Source organism: Pangasianodon hypophthalmus, chromosome 8, assembly GCF_027358585.1.
Source record: "Pangasianodon hypophthalmus isolate fPanHyp1 chromosome 8, fPanHyp1.pri, whole genome shotgun sequence".
In the NCBI taxonomy this organism is placed as follows: Eukaryota; Metazoa; Chordata; class Actinopteri; order Siluriformes; family Pangasiidae; genus Pangasianodon; species Pangasianodon hypophthalmus.
The window spans coordinates 25,333,378-25,347,731 of NC_069717.1; the positions used below are offsets into that span (position 1 = coordinate 25,333,378).

Below are 14,354 nucleotides of genomic sequence, written 5' to 3' on the forward strand. Positions count from 1 at the left end.
AAAGCAGACATTTTATTGGTCGCATAAGTCTTTTCATGTTCCCTTTCATTACTCAATGTGGGCAAATAGCTTTTTAAAGACCTGCCACTCCTACGTAAACCTTCTCTTGCAATATAGATCACAGATAAGGAACAAATAGTTTATTCTACAAGGTGTCATAAATGCTACACCTATTCCAACAGGAAACACTTTAACACATCTGAGTCAAAGTATGCCAAAAGAGGAAGTTTGACTGGTTGGAATGAGGTGGAGGAGGAGTGTGGCTTCCTGGTTCATATCATCTGGAAATGAGTGTTTTGCAAATTAAGGCAAGCCCACACACATAGATGGATGATTGCATCTGAATATGCCCTTTACCTTATATAACCATATGTTTCCTAATTATTCATTAGTGTCAGTGTGTAAAAGCTTAAGGTATGGGTTGGGGGGCGGCTGCTGTTCAAGAAGGTGGAATTATAAACAGTCATTAATAAGAATAATACATAGTTTTTTCCAGAGCTCTCTAATTTTGCTTTAGTTGGTGTGTGTAAGTGTATCTTTCACTGACCTTTTTTATACCCAGCCCCATGTTGACTCATCCCTGATGTCACTGTGTGTGTGTGTGTGTGTGTGTGTGTGTGTGTGTGCCCTGTGTCTCAAGGCCCATTAACCTTTATCAACAATAGTGCCTGCTACTCTCTCGCCTCCTGCTGTGGAAGGAAATGAAGAGTCACTCTGACGCTGATATTCTTCTCCACATCGTCAGAGCTGACTGGCTGGGAAAGCTTTATACATATTGACAAATACACAAGGGCACTAAGGCCACACCTGATAAAAATTTATGCACTAAAGGAAAAATGGGCGGGGGGAGGGGAAATGCTAGTCCCACTTTAGCAGTCCTAGCAGTCCTAGACTCCTAGTCCCACTTTAGCACAAAAATGCTAAAGTGGGACTAGGAGATGGGATCATAGAATTTGAGGGGAAATACGTAATACAAACATTAGGGTCTGAAAGTCTTGGGTTAGGGTTTTGCTTCGTCATTAATCAAAAATAAATAAAATTATCAGCCAGTTGATACTTGTATGAAATTGAAATGTGTCTCAATATCCTGTTTGCACACAGACACAGACACACACACACACACACTGTTCATTCTTTCCAGTGTATGGGTTTAATATTTCATTCAAACACTAACATGTCCATGTGACTAGGTCATGCTTTAATGACTAGCACCTGGTATTGAAAAAATTCTCGTTTTGTGCACGTTAACAAATAATGCTGTAGTCTTGTTAGATAAATATAAGTTGTCCAATTGTAGTAGTTTTTCAAAAAAAAAAAAAAAACATTGGGTCTCATGTATCAATCTTTTAGTTATGTTGTGTGTAAATATTTTTGTACACCAAACTGTATAAAAAAATTCCAGCCAGCTTTACATACATTTCGGTAACACTGATTTTCTTCACACTCATGTGCGTATGGGTAAATTGCAATCCATAAAAAATTACCCATCACGTTCACAACACAGCTGATTTACTTTTAATGACGCCCACAAAACTCCATAAAAGGCAAAGCTCACAGAGAGCTGAAGATGAATTAAACAGCCACAAAGTAACTTTTCCTCCTTTTATGAGGGATCATTTCTAATGTCCTAATTGAATAAGTAGTCTTATTTGTCTTTATAATTTTGTTTTGTAATAAAATTTTATGTCAGAGTTTCATTAAATTTGTGTGTGCAATTGAAAGAAATAAGTGATTTAAATATAATGTATAATGTATGTAATGTAATATGTATATAAAATTGCAGTGGCGCTTTGTCACATATATAGGGCCTTTCGCATCGCTTTAGTTCCAGAACTAAATTTACAGTACTAAAGTACTGGGCGATTTTGCGAACTATTTCCCAGTACCGTTTAAAGGGTTGCATTCGCACCGACAGTGGGCACTAGGAAGTGACGTAAGCCGGTCGACAGCAACGTAATTTTGCACGGCGTTCAACAACGGAAACAAAGAAGAACAACGTAAACAACCAGCGGATGGAGGACGCTGTGATCGGAGCTGTGTTGTTGTTGTATCTCACGTCCATCTATCGCTGTTCTCCATACTTGTGAAATAAGTTGACACTACAGTATGTTTACACGGCGTTTTAAATCGTGGCAGGTGAGGGTGTTTTCGTACGCGTTTGGCCAATCAACGTCTACTTACGTCACGGATAGTACCAGTTGTGCTGGTTAGACCCTGCTCCAGAGTAGGAGCTAATTTGGTTCTCGAAAAAGGCAGTCGGTACTAAAATCACACCCAGTTCCGGAGGTGCGAAAACGCCAGAAAGTGGGTAGTTCCACAATTAGTTCAGGTACTATGAAAAGGTTCCTGCGGTGTGAAAGGCCCTTATGATTTGGAGCCGATCAGTTGCTGTTCCTTACATGTAAATTTACAAACTCAAGAGGTATAGTAGGATACAAACCTTTTTCCTAACTAACTAGATTTTCATGAATGCCGCATTTCTTGTATAAATGCCATTCCAAAGATTTATGAATAAACTCATTCATAGGCAACTTGATAAATAAGACCCATTGTTCTTTGGTGGAACTTTTGGATTGTACTGTACTAGGCAGGGTTACTACATATGCAGATCCCAGTGTGTGAACACACCGTCCTGTATTGTTTGGACACGTACGTCTACGTGCATGTTCCCATATGTCCGCTCTCGGGCCTGTTCCAGTCCTCTCACACATTTGCAGGCTTTTCTTCACACAATGAGCACATCCTTAGTGATGCTGCTGTTTGGGAGCGGGTTGTTAGGCTGGGGCAATAAGGAAAGGCCTTTATTTGCTTTGGCCCGAGAGGACGTTAGTAATTAGATAAATGAAAGTTGAACATAGCATTTGTCCTTAGAACTACCTCAATGTCTCTTGCCTACCTACTTCCTTTGACCCTTAACTCCCTTTCAGCTTGTAAAACACATACAGTATCCACATCGTTACATTTAGTCATTTGGCAGATGCTTTTATCCGAGGTGACTTGCAGGTGAGTCATAATCCAATCTGTACATATAGAAAGGAATCAAGGGCCTAGAGAGAGTAGCTCTCAGGAAAGCTTGGGATTTGAACTCACAACCATTTAATCATTTCAGCCTTTGTATGCTCTGTCAGTAGGCAGCGTGTGTGCGAGGGTAGGAAGATTTGCCAAAATTAATTTCCATATGAGATCAGCACTCCATCGTATCTGATAGTTGTTATTGCACCAGACTTCCAGCAGAGAATCTGCTGTGTGTGTGTGTGTGTAAGCCATGAGTCCCTGCAGAAGTCCCTATCTCTGCGCTTTCCATATAGCCTTGGGCACTGGCTTGCCTGCAAGGTGTTTTATAATTAATATCCAATAACATGAGAAGATGTGGGAAGGAGGAACAGAGTTGGAGAACAAGGTCTCATTTTAATAATTATTTTACATCTTCATAATCTCTCTCATACATACATTAGATAGCGTACCACAGGGCACTGGGCCAGAGTGTGAGAGTGTGTATGCAATGTGGATAAGCGTGTGTATGAGTTCAACACAGGGCTATTCTGATTACAGATAAGCACTGCTGAGAAACAGCTCCCTGAGGGCAATTCCCTTTTCCTTCTCCACACAGGCCTTGTATCTAAAGCAGGATGTTGCGCTGTATCGGTGTAGTGTACTTGATGGCTAAGATGGAAGTTTGGCTAAAACTCCCATTTTACACCCATTGAAATATTTTGACAGTTCCAAATACTTATCCTTAACAAACATACAGTGCAGTTGGTTATATGTGTTTCAAAGAATATTGTTTTCTGAACTATAATGATGTTCATAAAAGGTGAAAGAAGTCATCATTATGATTTCTCCATATTGGACAACTCCAGACAACAAACTAACACATTCCTGAGTTTCTTTAGTCACATTTTATTGGCTACTAGGTGGCTTGGTAAGAGATAGGGTTAACCAATCAGGATTATAATTTTGTTCCCATTATATTTACTTTAATTCATTTGGCAGATGGTTTTATCTGTGTTTTGGCTAAGCAGATGAGGGTTAAGCATCTTTCTCAAGTAGCAGCTTGGCAGAAGAAGGAATCAAACTCACAATCTTCCGATATGTAATCCAGCGCCCTAACGGCTGAGCATGTAGCTTGTGTTTGAAAGATACTAACCAGCGAGCTACACAAGGTGACAGCTGATGAAGTACAGAAGAAGGAAGAAAAAGCAGATCTGAATTTAGGTATAATTTTTTTTACTAGCATGCTACTTTGATCATTTTCAGTGGAACTGTCATAATGGTATTTTCTTTCTGTCACCCATTAACAAGGCAAGCTTGATTGATGGTAGCTCATGCCATAAATAATTACATCTTAAATTCTGAACACCACCACAGCTTCTACTACTGTCTGGCATCCACCCAAAATGCATAATTCCTCATCTCAGCCTGAAATTAATTCCTGGCTACACCACTGGGGCTATGGCTTGTGTAAACAGCTTTAAACAGCTTTATTTGAATTTCAATAATAATACTAGCAATAAGATATGGATACTGTTTATAATATACCACAGATATCCAGTAGATTGTCCAAGCTGTGCACATCAAATGCTTATTCTGCTTTATTCCTGTTCCAGAGATTGCTGTGGAAATGATGAGTGTATCCAAAAGGGTGTAACCAGCTCTTCTTTTGTGTTTTTTTTTTTTTAAATAAATCTTCACAGCTGTGCATCAGCGGAAACTGTAAAGTCATCCCTGATGGAAGCTCCACACCCTGGACGTCACATTTATCAGTTTTCTATCACATTTCACAGCATGGCCTGTCAAACATCAGGTGAATTATATACATGTGGTCAAATTGTGCATGAAGGGTTTTAAGGTTAAGTTTGTAGATGACATAATGATGGCATTGGGACGTAGCGTGAGGATCCCTGCCTATAATACATCACCCTGCTGTCTACTAAGCAATCTCTGCCAAGCACATTATTGTTGTAATGACGACTGATTGAATTAATTCAATAGCCTGTCCTGAAGAAGGTGTTATTCAGGTCAAAGGGCATCACTGCTGTCTCTGTTTCTCTCTTTTTTTTCTCTATCACTTCTAATATGCTACAAGCTTTAGCACTCTCTAGCGTACACTTACGGTACTGCAGAGCCTCACCTGTGGATCAGTTTGCACTCATTTCAAACATTCTTTTTTGTAGATAAGATCTAAGGTCTAATAAGTAACAAAGAACAGGGAGTCTAAATATCCAGCAAAATACTGGCATATGCATTCCACATGGAAGTTTATAAAATAATCCTCTGTGCCACATGTCTTGTTTTGTTCTGCATTCTGCTATAAGTAGGACATAACTGCAAATTACCTGTTTATTAGCACCAAATGAACAAGCACAGTTTACTGGTACTTTTTTCCTGAGTAAATCTAAAAAGGGTCCACATCACAAGAGCTTTCTAACATGAGATCCCCCGGCGGTCAAATGGTCATCCAGGAATTGAGCCACGTGGTTCTAGTCAAATTTGAGTCAGGGGGGTACATATTTTTGTATTCGAATGGGGTTTAAATGAAAAGATTAGTGGTTACATGTAATGGAAAACAATGTCAGTGGTTTAAATTATGGTTTGGACTGAAACCATGGCATTTTAAACACAAAGCATGCCCATAATGCCGTTTTATGCACCAATGAGCATCTTTAATCCCCGTATTAAGTGCGTCGTGTTTATAAACCCAGAACAATTTACTGGGTAAAACTGGCAAAGGAATAAAAGGCACACGTGGATTTTTTTTTCAAGTTTGCATGACAATTAGAAGTAACTCCTACTGAAGCTGTCAAATTGCCTGACATGCTTCGTATGTTATTAAGATAAAGAAGGCTATTGGCAACAGAAGAAAGAATTGATTCCTTATGTACTTCAGTCCTGTGAAAGTTCCCATGAGATTTCTATTGCATGCATTATTCATCTACAGAGTGTCAGAACTTCATCAAGGTAGAATCAGAATCACTGATTAGCAACTTTTGGGGATTTGTGTTATTTGGGGACCTCCCTGGTAGAAATATGTTCTCACAAGCAGCTTACTGAAGAATATTGTTGTAAAGAAACTTGTGCTGTTGGTGTTGAATGCCACCGTGCCCCCCTGCTTTAATTATCTGATTCAATTATTGCTTTTTCTTCTGGATGTTTTTAGCTAAATTTTGAATAAATTACAGCCCAAGCTGGACAACACAGGGTCATGTCCAACCTGCTCATATAAAGTCTCTGGTTTATTGCTGGCTTCACAACACTGTCACTGACAGAATATTGAATATTTTCAGCTTTTCACATGTTCTTCGCAATGCAAGAATGCTCACTAATGAAACTTTTATCAAAACAACTTTTTATTTAAAGAGTAGGTCACCTTTTGGTCACCTATTTTTCCTTCATATTTCTGGATGATATCTGACACTGCCTCATATGTCACTTCCCAATGCTGTCTGCGAGGTTAAAACATCTTTCGTTCTGTCTCTCACAGTCTTCAGGAAGCTCATGATCCCAGAGCCGCCGGTTCCTCTTTCTTCCAGCGCTGTGGGTGCTTTCCACACAGGGTTGTGTCCTTCTAAAGATTCTGGGCCTGCACAACGGAGCTGTTTGGCTCGGGATGCCGGGACGGTGATGAAGCGTGACACTACACTGATGTGGTAATTCCGCAGTGAAACCAGCTGAGCCACACAGTGATCGAAGGCCTCCGTCAGACGTTCATTGGCTTGTTTTAGCACGAAGGCCCTCAGGGACGGTGAGCAAGAGATTTTCTCGATGAAGCATCTGTGAGCTGGAGGCATGTAGCCTCTCATTCGGGTCAGGAAGATAGCTGAGTGGACAAATTATATATTTCAATGCACATTGTGACAGAGTGTTTCACTGAGAGTAAGATTTGTTGCATGTCTACACTAAGTAAGGAATAAAACATGGAAACATGCTGTTATAGGAAAATAATCAACAACATGGTGGTATGACATGGCCCAATGCTAAGCAGAGTTACTGTTACTATCATGAAGTGGAATTGCAATTATTTTTATTAATTATAGAACAAAATGTCATTTTATCCTTTTATAGTTACATTTCATAAGGTGGAACATCCAGGAAACAAGTCAGTTCCTTTGTCTCTTACAGTTTAGGAATCGTTCCTTCACCAGCCTCTCTGCTCTCTCTCAAATAAAATCCAGCTTGTAATGTTACCAAGAAACCACAAAACTATCTGTCCTTGAAAATTTCCCATGACAGAAAACTTATCATTAACATCATTCTTCCAGCGAAGTTAACATTTTTTTTAAACCGCTGACTGACACTGGACAATCCTTCTATAATGCTAAATCAATCTCTCATTGCAGTAAACTTCACCAAATCTACAATTACACATTTTTTTTAATTCAGTTTGTGGATTGTACACTATATAAGTCCCTGCGTACGTTGTTACTATAGAAACAATAACGTATTAAAACGTTAATCGAAAATTAATCAAACATCTTCATAATTTAGAACCTGCTTTTATGTTGCAGTTACTAATGTATATTGTAACACTGTTCTTATTTGGCTCTAATGAGTAATGTTATGGAGATGATCTATCTCACCACTCTTTCCCTCATGTTTGACACCTAGCAGCTCATCGAAGCAGTGGAGCAGACTGCTCTGAGCTGCACTCCCTCCTGAAAACTCCATTGGTTCAGCCTGAACACCCTCATACATGAGCCCCTCTGCCATCGATGGGTTGTCTTTCCACCTGAAACATGCGCCATCATGCAGGTGTCCAAATACAGCAATATGGATACAGTTAGGACAGAAAAATGCATTTACACCAAGACAAAGTGTGACCTGTACACCTACTTATTCATGGAATTATCCAATGATCCAAGACTGGTTCAAGATGACAGGAAGGCTATGGTAACTCAAATAACAACTCTGTACAACAGTGGTGAGCAGAAAAGCAAAAGAACGCACAGCATGTCAAAGCTTAAGGTGGAAGGGCTACAACAGCAGAAGACCATACTGGATTCCACTCCTGTCAGCTAGGAACATGAATCTGAGGCTACAGTGGGCACAGACTCACCAAAAAAAGAGCCAGTCTTCAGCTGTCCAGTTTCAGTGAGTCTGTGCCCACTGTAAGGACAGATTCCTATTCTTGGCTGACAGGAATGGAACCCGATGTGGTTTTACTTCCACTGTTGTACTTCAAGGTTCAGCATGTTAAGCTGTTGCTTTTCTGCTCACCACGCTTGTAAAGAGTGGTTAACTGAGGTATATAAGTTCAACCCTACAACAGACATATTAAAAATAAAAAAGCAAGCCCTCAGGCCAGTTGGTGCTAAGTAAAAAAAAAAAGCTAATGCAAACAACAGCAAAGAAATTATATTGTAAATCAGCCATTGCTATTCAGCTACATATACAATATAAGCTAGCCACTTTGCAAGTACAAATGTTTGAATGCAAAATTTGCTTCACTTGTAACAAATACAGCAAATGAAACAGTGACAGGAGGTGAAATGGATAGAAAATGAAAGTAGTGTAGGTCTCCACATCCAGTAGACAAGTTTGTTGGATGATTCAGAATCATGCTGAGATTTACATCATAACCACAAACCCAAAAAAAATGGGTTTGAAATTTGAAATCTCTTACAAGCTGGCGGCCTTCCCGGTGAGACTGGAACTCGCCATGCTACAGTTTTCACCTTTTCATTAAAAGCCAGCTAATAAAATGCAGGTGAGGCTAATAAACTAGCAACAAGAGAAAAGATTGACTGCTGCAGCACTCGCTCTCAGTGCTCTAAGACCAGCACTGAACAGACTGACAACTTTAGTTTGACAGTTATACATGATTTGAACACAAATCACACCCCATAGAGTCAATAAATGATTGGCTTGTTCATCAATAAGATGCAAAATCAGCTAAAAAATCAAGAAATAAAGCTTGGATGGATACCAGAAGGTGATATTTAATTGACTGGACTGATTTCATGGTCATTGGAAGGCATGCTCAGGAATTAGAGAGTCAAAATAAAATAAAACAAATTGCTCTAGTATGAGTTACTCACCCTGATAAAAAGATCCTCATAATGCCATAGAATACAGAAGGATCCACATATACTGAAATATTATAGAGAAGTTAATGAAGCATTAAAGTTTCAAGTGTTTAATTGTAATGTTTAATTGTAAATTGTAAAATGACACATCAGGACTGTAGCATTACTGTGCATTTGTTTGAGAGCCTCCTTTATGTCCTTTATAGACCGACTGACAACATCAAGACCTCGGGTCACCATGGCCACATCACCATCGCAGACACCACCGATCACTTCAGGGATGGCCTGCACTATGGAAACAAGTCTTTAGTGTACACCTAAAGGAATACTTTAGCACTTTTTTTTTACTGGAAAACAGTTTGAGATTCATTTATAATGGATATCTAAGACCTTGAGAGCAGGAACAGCAGCCAGTTCCACCAGCAGAGTGACGAGGAAAAAACCTCTCGCACTTTCCCCACCGGGAAAACTGAATAGCAGCTCCAGATTCCTTCCAGGACAAAACGCACACACTGTTAGTGGCTGTCATTCTGCTAGCTTGATAATACACTGCTATAGTTATGGGAGAACAAAACTAAACTCCGCATGCATTCAGTTATATCTATGTGACAGTGGCTCTTTATCACTGAAGAGTTGGTCTTCAGTGCTGTTGTAATAAGACGGCTCCCTCTACTGGGCACCTTGGCTTGCAAATTTCACCTTTATCATTTTCTTTTAAACAAAAATAGAATTTTAAAGGTGTAATGATTTAACTTACTCCATGTCAAGTGGACTGGAAACACCAATAGGGATCCATATTGTGCATAAAATAGCAAGAAAGGGTGTTATAATTTTAGCAGCATGATACAAGAGAACATGCACAAACACACACACATCTTATATAATATAATATAATATAATATAATATAATATAATATAATATAATATAATATAATATATACTGTTATATATTCAAGATATAAATATATTGTATCTTCCATATCTTAGAGCTCAGTGTATGTTCTATTAAAGCATGTCAGAGAGAAATATCATACCCATCTGGCTTTCTTTTCCTCCAGTTGGCCAAGACACCATCAGCATGAGTAAGGATTGGCGGGAGACCTAACCTCTGAGACACCTCCCAATATGGTACTGCTAGGTTCTGTGGGAGAACCTAACAAACCCCCATACACACAAGCACATGACATATGGATGTTCAGATATGACAGATTTATTGTTTTGGTTACTAAGCAGTTTTCTTTAGATGTATGATAATATTAAAAATACTCAAGGGTGGAAAGTAATGAACTACATGTGTTCTCGCTACTGTACTTGAGAACACAGTTCAGTGTATTGGTACAGTTTTGAGTATTATTAAACTGTAGTGTTTTTACTTGACTAAATAAAATTTTCAACTTTGCTACATGTAAAAAATAATAATAATGCATTTAACCCCAGATGACTGTAATCCAATTAAAAGACAGTATGTGCAAATTTTAATTTAATAATTCAATTTCAATACCTAATCAAAAGAAAATCTGTCAAAAGTTTACACTTCAGGCGCTGAATGCTTAGTTAGCAGCAGCAGTGTCTGGGACAGTGGAGACAGATGAGCATCCCTGGCCCAATTTATCAGCTATTTTCAGTTTTATGTGCTTCAAACATAACAGTGTGAAAATGATCTGCAAATTGTTCAACCTGTGGAAACATGTCCAGTTAAGCCATTAGCTAGCTGAGTTAGCTAGACTAGCTAGCCAGATCTTTTGTTGATTAACAGTATGAAAGCACTCAGATGCTCAGTAGCGATTTCCTGTGGTGTTAAATATATCTAAGTGCTGCTACAGGATCATGTGTAAGGGACATCTTTGCTGGATAGCTATCTTTGTAGCTAGAAACATGTAGGAATTAATATGAGCTAGCTAATAACTTAGCAAGCTCTGAAATTCCAACAGCATGTGGTGGTAATTCAGCATAGCTCACTTGGTTACTTAACAAAAGAACAGAATAGTAAGAAAATAAGAACATTTTTGGAATAACTGTGTCCATTGTATACATATGGAAATGGAATTTCTAAAGTAATTACTCAAACGGTTTTTCACCAGATGACTTATTTACACATATATTTATATGATGAGTAATTTTCTTGACTATTTTTACTTTCACTCAGTGAATTATTGCTATCTCAGCAGTGAAGTAAATGTGTTATGTACTCTTTCCACCACCGGAAGTACTATGCACATACTTGAATACCAGGAACCACGTTTATTCCACTGCAGTACCTTAACTTTATCTTTCTCCCCTTCCTGCCATACGTAACCCATAGTGATGATGCTCAGGGCAAGATGAGCCAGGCGCAGCTCACGATGGCTATGCAGCATGTCAGTCTTCAACAGAGGCATCTGGGGTTTAAACAACGATTTTAATTAAAACTACAGTTTTCATTTTCGTTACTGCCAGAATACTAGCACTTAATATCAACTGGATTCAGAAAATGGAAACAAAAAGGTCACAATAAATAATTTATGAGGCATTAGAATATATTACCATTAGTTTGTTGATCAATTTTTCATTAATTTCTAGCAGATAACATGCGTCATTCAGGATTTGTTATTTTCACATTACTCGTTAACTACACCAATAAGCAAACCAACTGAAAAAGGACAAAGTGTTTTAGGAATGGTGAATTATTTTTAAAGCATTTGTTAAGCTCTTAAGGAATGATGCAGATATGCAGATATTAATCATAGAAGTACTCAGCATTGAATTAGTGTTATTATACCCAGTTTACACCCCATATTTATACCACTCAGTTATGGGATGTGAGGAAAGTGGGGCTGCCCAAGGAATATTACCAGGTTGTAGGTAATGTTGTATGTGGTGATAGTATGTGCATTCAGATCACACTCTACTGTACCTTATGAACAGTCGAGCGAAGGGAATGAGAAGAGATGAGCTCACTGACACATCCAGCGATCTCCATCCAGGGCTGGAAGTACAGCGGCAGCTCAGCCTTATGGAGACCAGAGAAATTCAGCTTATTGTCAAATTTGCCAACTAAAGACAGATTTGAATGTTGGATGCCCCAAAAGACAGCTGAAGATGATCATAAATCTGCATTTATATGAAATTCCTTCATATACTGGCTCCTCAGATGGTAAGAAATCTTCCCTGAGCTCTTGAGACTTCCATAAGGAATTGTCATCAAAATATATTAGTTTTAAAAGTATTTTCTTGGCAATTGGCAAATAAGAGGAATAAAACACTTTGGAACACATGCTGTTATAGGAAAATAATCAACAAAACTCCACTTTGTGTCTGTCTTTATCACATTATTAATTATTTTCCTATTACAGCATGACCCCAAGTGGTTTATGGTTGGTGGAATTGGGGTTTAGTGGCCAAAGGATATCTACTAAATGTCTTTCTAATTTCTTTATAGATGTTCTATATGAGACATATTACATTAATACATTAAAAACATACAATACATAGTATAATTTTATGTACCATTTATTACATAAGCAATATGCTTAATAAAGAAGGCAGAAAATAACTGTAACAGTGGAAAGCTTTGTCTGTACCAGTATCGCTTTAAATTTGATTCATCCCTCAGTGCACCTAGTAAATACTCATCTTTAAGCAGTAGCTTACCATTAAATATCACTGTACACATTTATTTTGCATATGTATGCCTCAAAACTGTATTAAATGACATGTACATACCAGAGGATCAGGTAGAACAAAGCCATATTCTTCAGATATATGATATTGTTTTAGAGACAGGGATTTCTCTGAATCTAAATTTGCAGCTTTACTTCCCATATTAAGTCCACCTGGATGAGCAAATTTGACTTTTCGATTCTTTCCTTCGCTCTCTCTTTCTCTGTTCTCTGTCTGCTTTAGGCTGTAGGCTTTGCATAACACCGTCATTCTCTCATAACAGGGTTTGGACGTAGACCTTTCCCAGGTCATCGACCCCTTTTCAAGGCTTTTATGAAATAATTAACAAAAAAAAGCATAGTGCCTAGTAGGTTCATGCATTTTTATGTGCATAACCTCTGGATGTACTCCTAGGACCTTTCATTCACTGGCTTGATTTTGTGTATGGAAACTCTACCCCAGGTGTATTTTAACAGAAATTCTAAAGGCAGGTAAAAAAATTAGTTTTTTTAAGTTAATTTTTTAAGTATAATGAGAAAGAAACATTTAGGCCAACATGCAGTGGGATTTGCTTTCTAACACTGCATCAAATAAGCAGTGCAAGATAATGGAGCAATATATTTGCAGTCTTTATAACATTACATTGCCCAACATGAATGAATATCATTATCATGAATGTGAATAAGTGAATGTATGACACATCTTTGGAGAAACATGTGAAAACTTGCAGCTACATAATTATAACCCAAGAGTTTACTTATTAGACACATTTCAGTAAGCTCTGATTATAAATTAACAGCCCTTTAATCACAGCTAAGGCATTTTGACTTTGGACTCTAAAACTAAAAACACGTAAGTGAAGTGTTCATGATCCTGTTGTCCTCATTTGAGCAGGTGGAAGCCCAAGCATGTCCCATTTCTTATTTAGAAATTTAAAATTCTGCTCATGAGTACCATCTATTCAAACTCCATAGCAGTCTTTTGCAATGCTGATTTGGACCAGACAGAACAGCTGTGTCCCAGAGTCTAAGCTCCTTAGTACCACTGTTCATACAAACTATCCCCCCTACCGCAAAATGAGCTGGTCTAACAAGACTGCATGGCCGTGACCTTAAAAACCTCCAAATCTTTACGCCCATAGCTGCACCACAAAATCTGTGCACAAAATCTGTCCAAAATTTATATATTATAACTACTTTGAAGCACATAGAGATCTTGTAATGCACTAATCTATATACATTTAAACACGTGGAATAAACAAGACCATGTTCAATATGAACTTACTTTTTACAGGAATTGTATTTTAATAGACTTCAGGTGATCTCATGCTTCCTTTTTCCTTAATTTCCTTTAGCTTTTCAAACAGATAATTGAGAATTATGGACTGCTAAAGGGCATATACATCCCTGAAATTGAAAAGTAGGTTGCGGTTCTGTCATACTTTAAAACTGCAACTTATATAAAACAAAACCTAGCTGATGATTAAAACTAGTATTATCTAATAGAGTACATAATTTAATGTAGAGTGAGTATGTGTAAGAGGCTGATTTTGCCATGTTAAATCATAATTGTCCTAATTGGTCTTGTGCATATTTCTGTTGTGCAGAATGAGTTGATAAAATGATGGATTTCACTTATTTCTGAATGAAAACTTGTATAAATCAACAACAACCCAAATGGTAGTCCTTGTCA

At 38.0% G+C, this 14,354-nt stretch overlaps 1 protein-coding gene and 1 long non-coding RNA gene across 2 annotated transcripts; one reads left to right on the top strand and one right to left on the bottom strand.

Annotated features, from left to right (window-relative positions):
• Nucleotides 1-1,280: 1,280 nt before the first annotated feature.
• On the top strand, nt 1,281-6,614 carry LOC117597843 (uncharacterized). Its single transcript, XR_004578605.2, has 3 exons — nt 1,281-4,215; nt 4,695-4,804; nt 6,482-6,614. It is a non-coding gene; the product is annotated as an uncharacterized LOC117597843 (long non-coding RNA).
• On the bottom strand, nt 6,310-12,947 carry ido1 (indoleamine 2,3-dioxygenase 1). The gene is made up of 10 exons (XM_026925357.3): nt 12,726-12,947; nt 11,917-12,012; nt 11,282-11,401; nt 10,058-10,176; nt 9,781-9,795; nt 9,414-9,513; nt 9,191-9,308; nt 9,036-9,087; nt 7,578-7,726; nt 6,310-6,817 (listed from the first exon to the last, which is right to left on the bottom strand). Exons 1-10 carry the CDS (start codon nt 12,930-12,932, stop codon nt 6,420-6,422), a joined length of 1,374 nt encoding a protein of 457 aa, XP_026781158.3. The 5' UTR covers nt 12,933-12,947; the 3' UTR covers nt 6,310-6,419.
• Between the last annotated feature and the right edge of the window lie 1,407 nt (nt 12,948-14,354).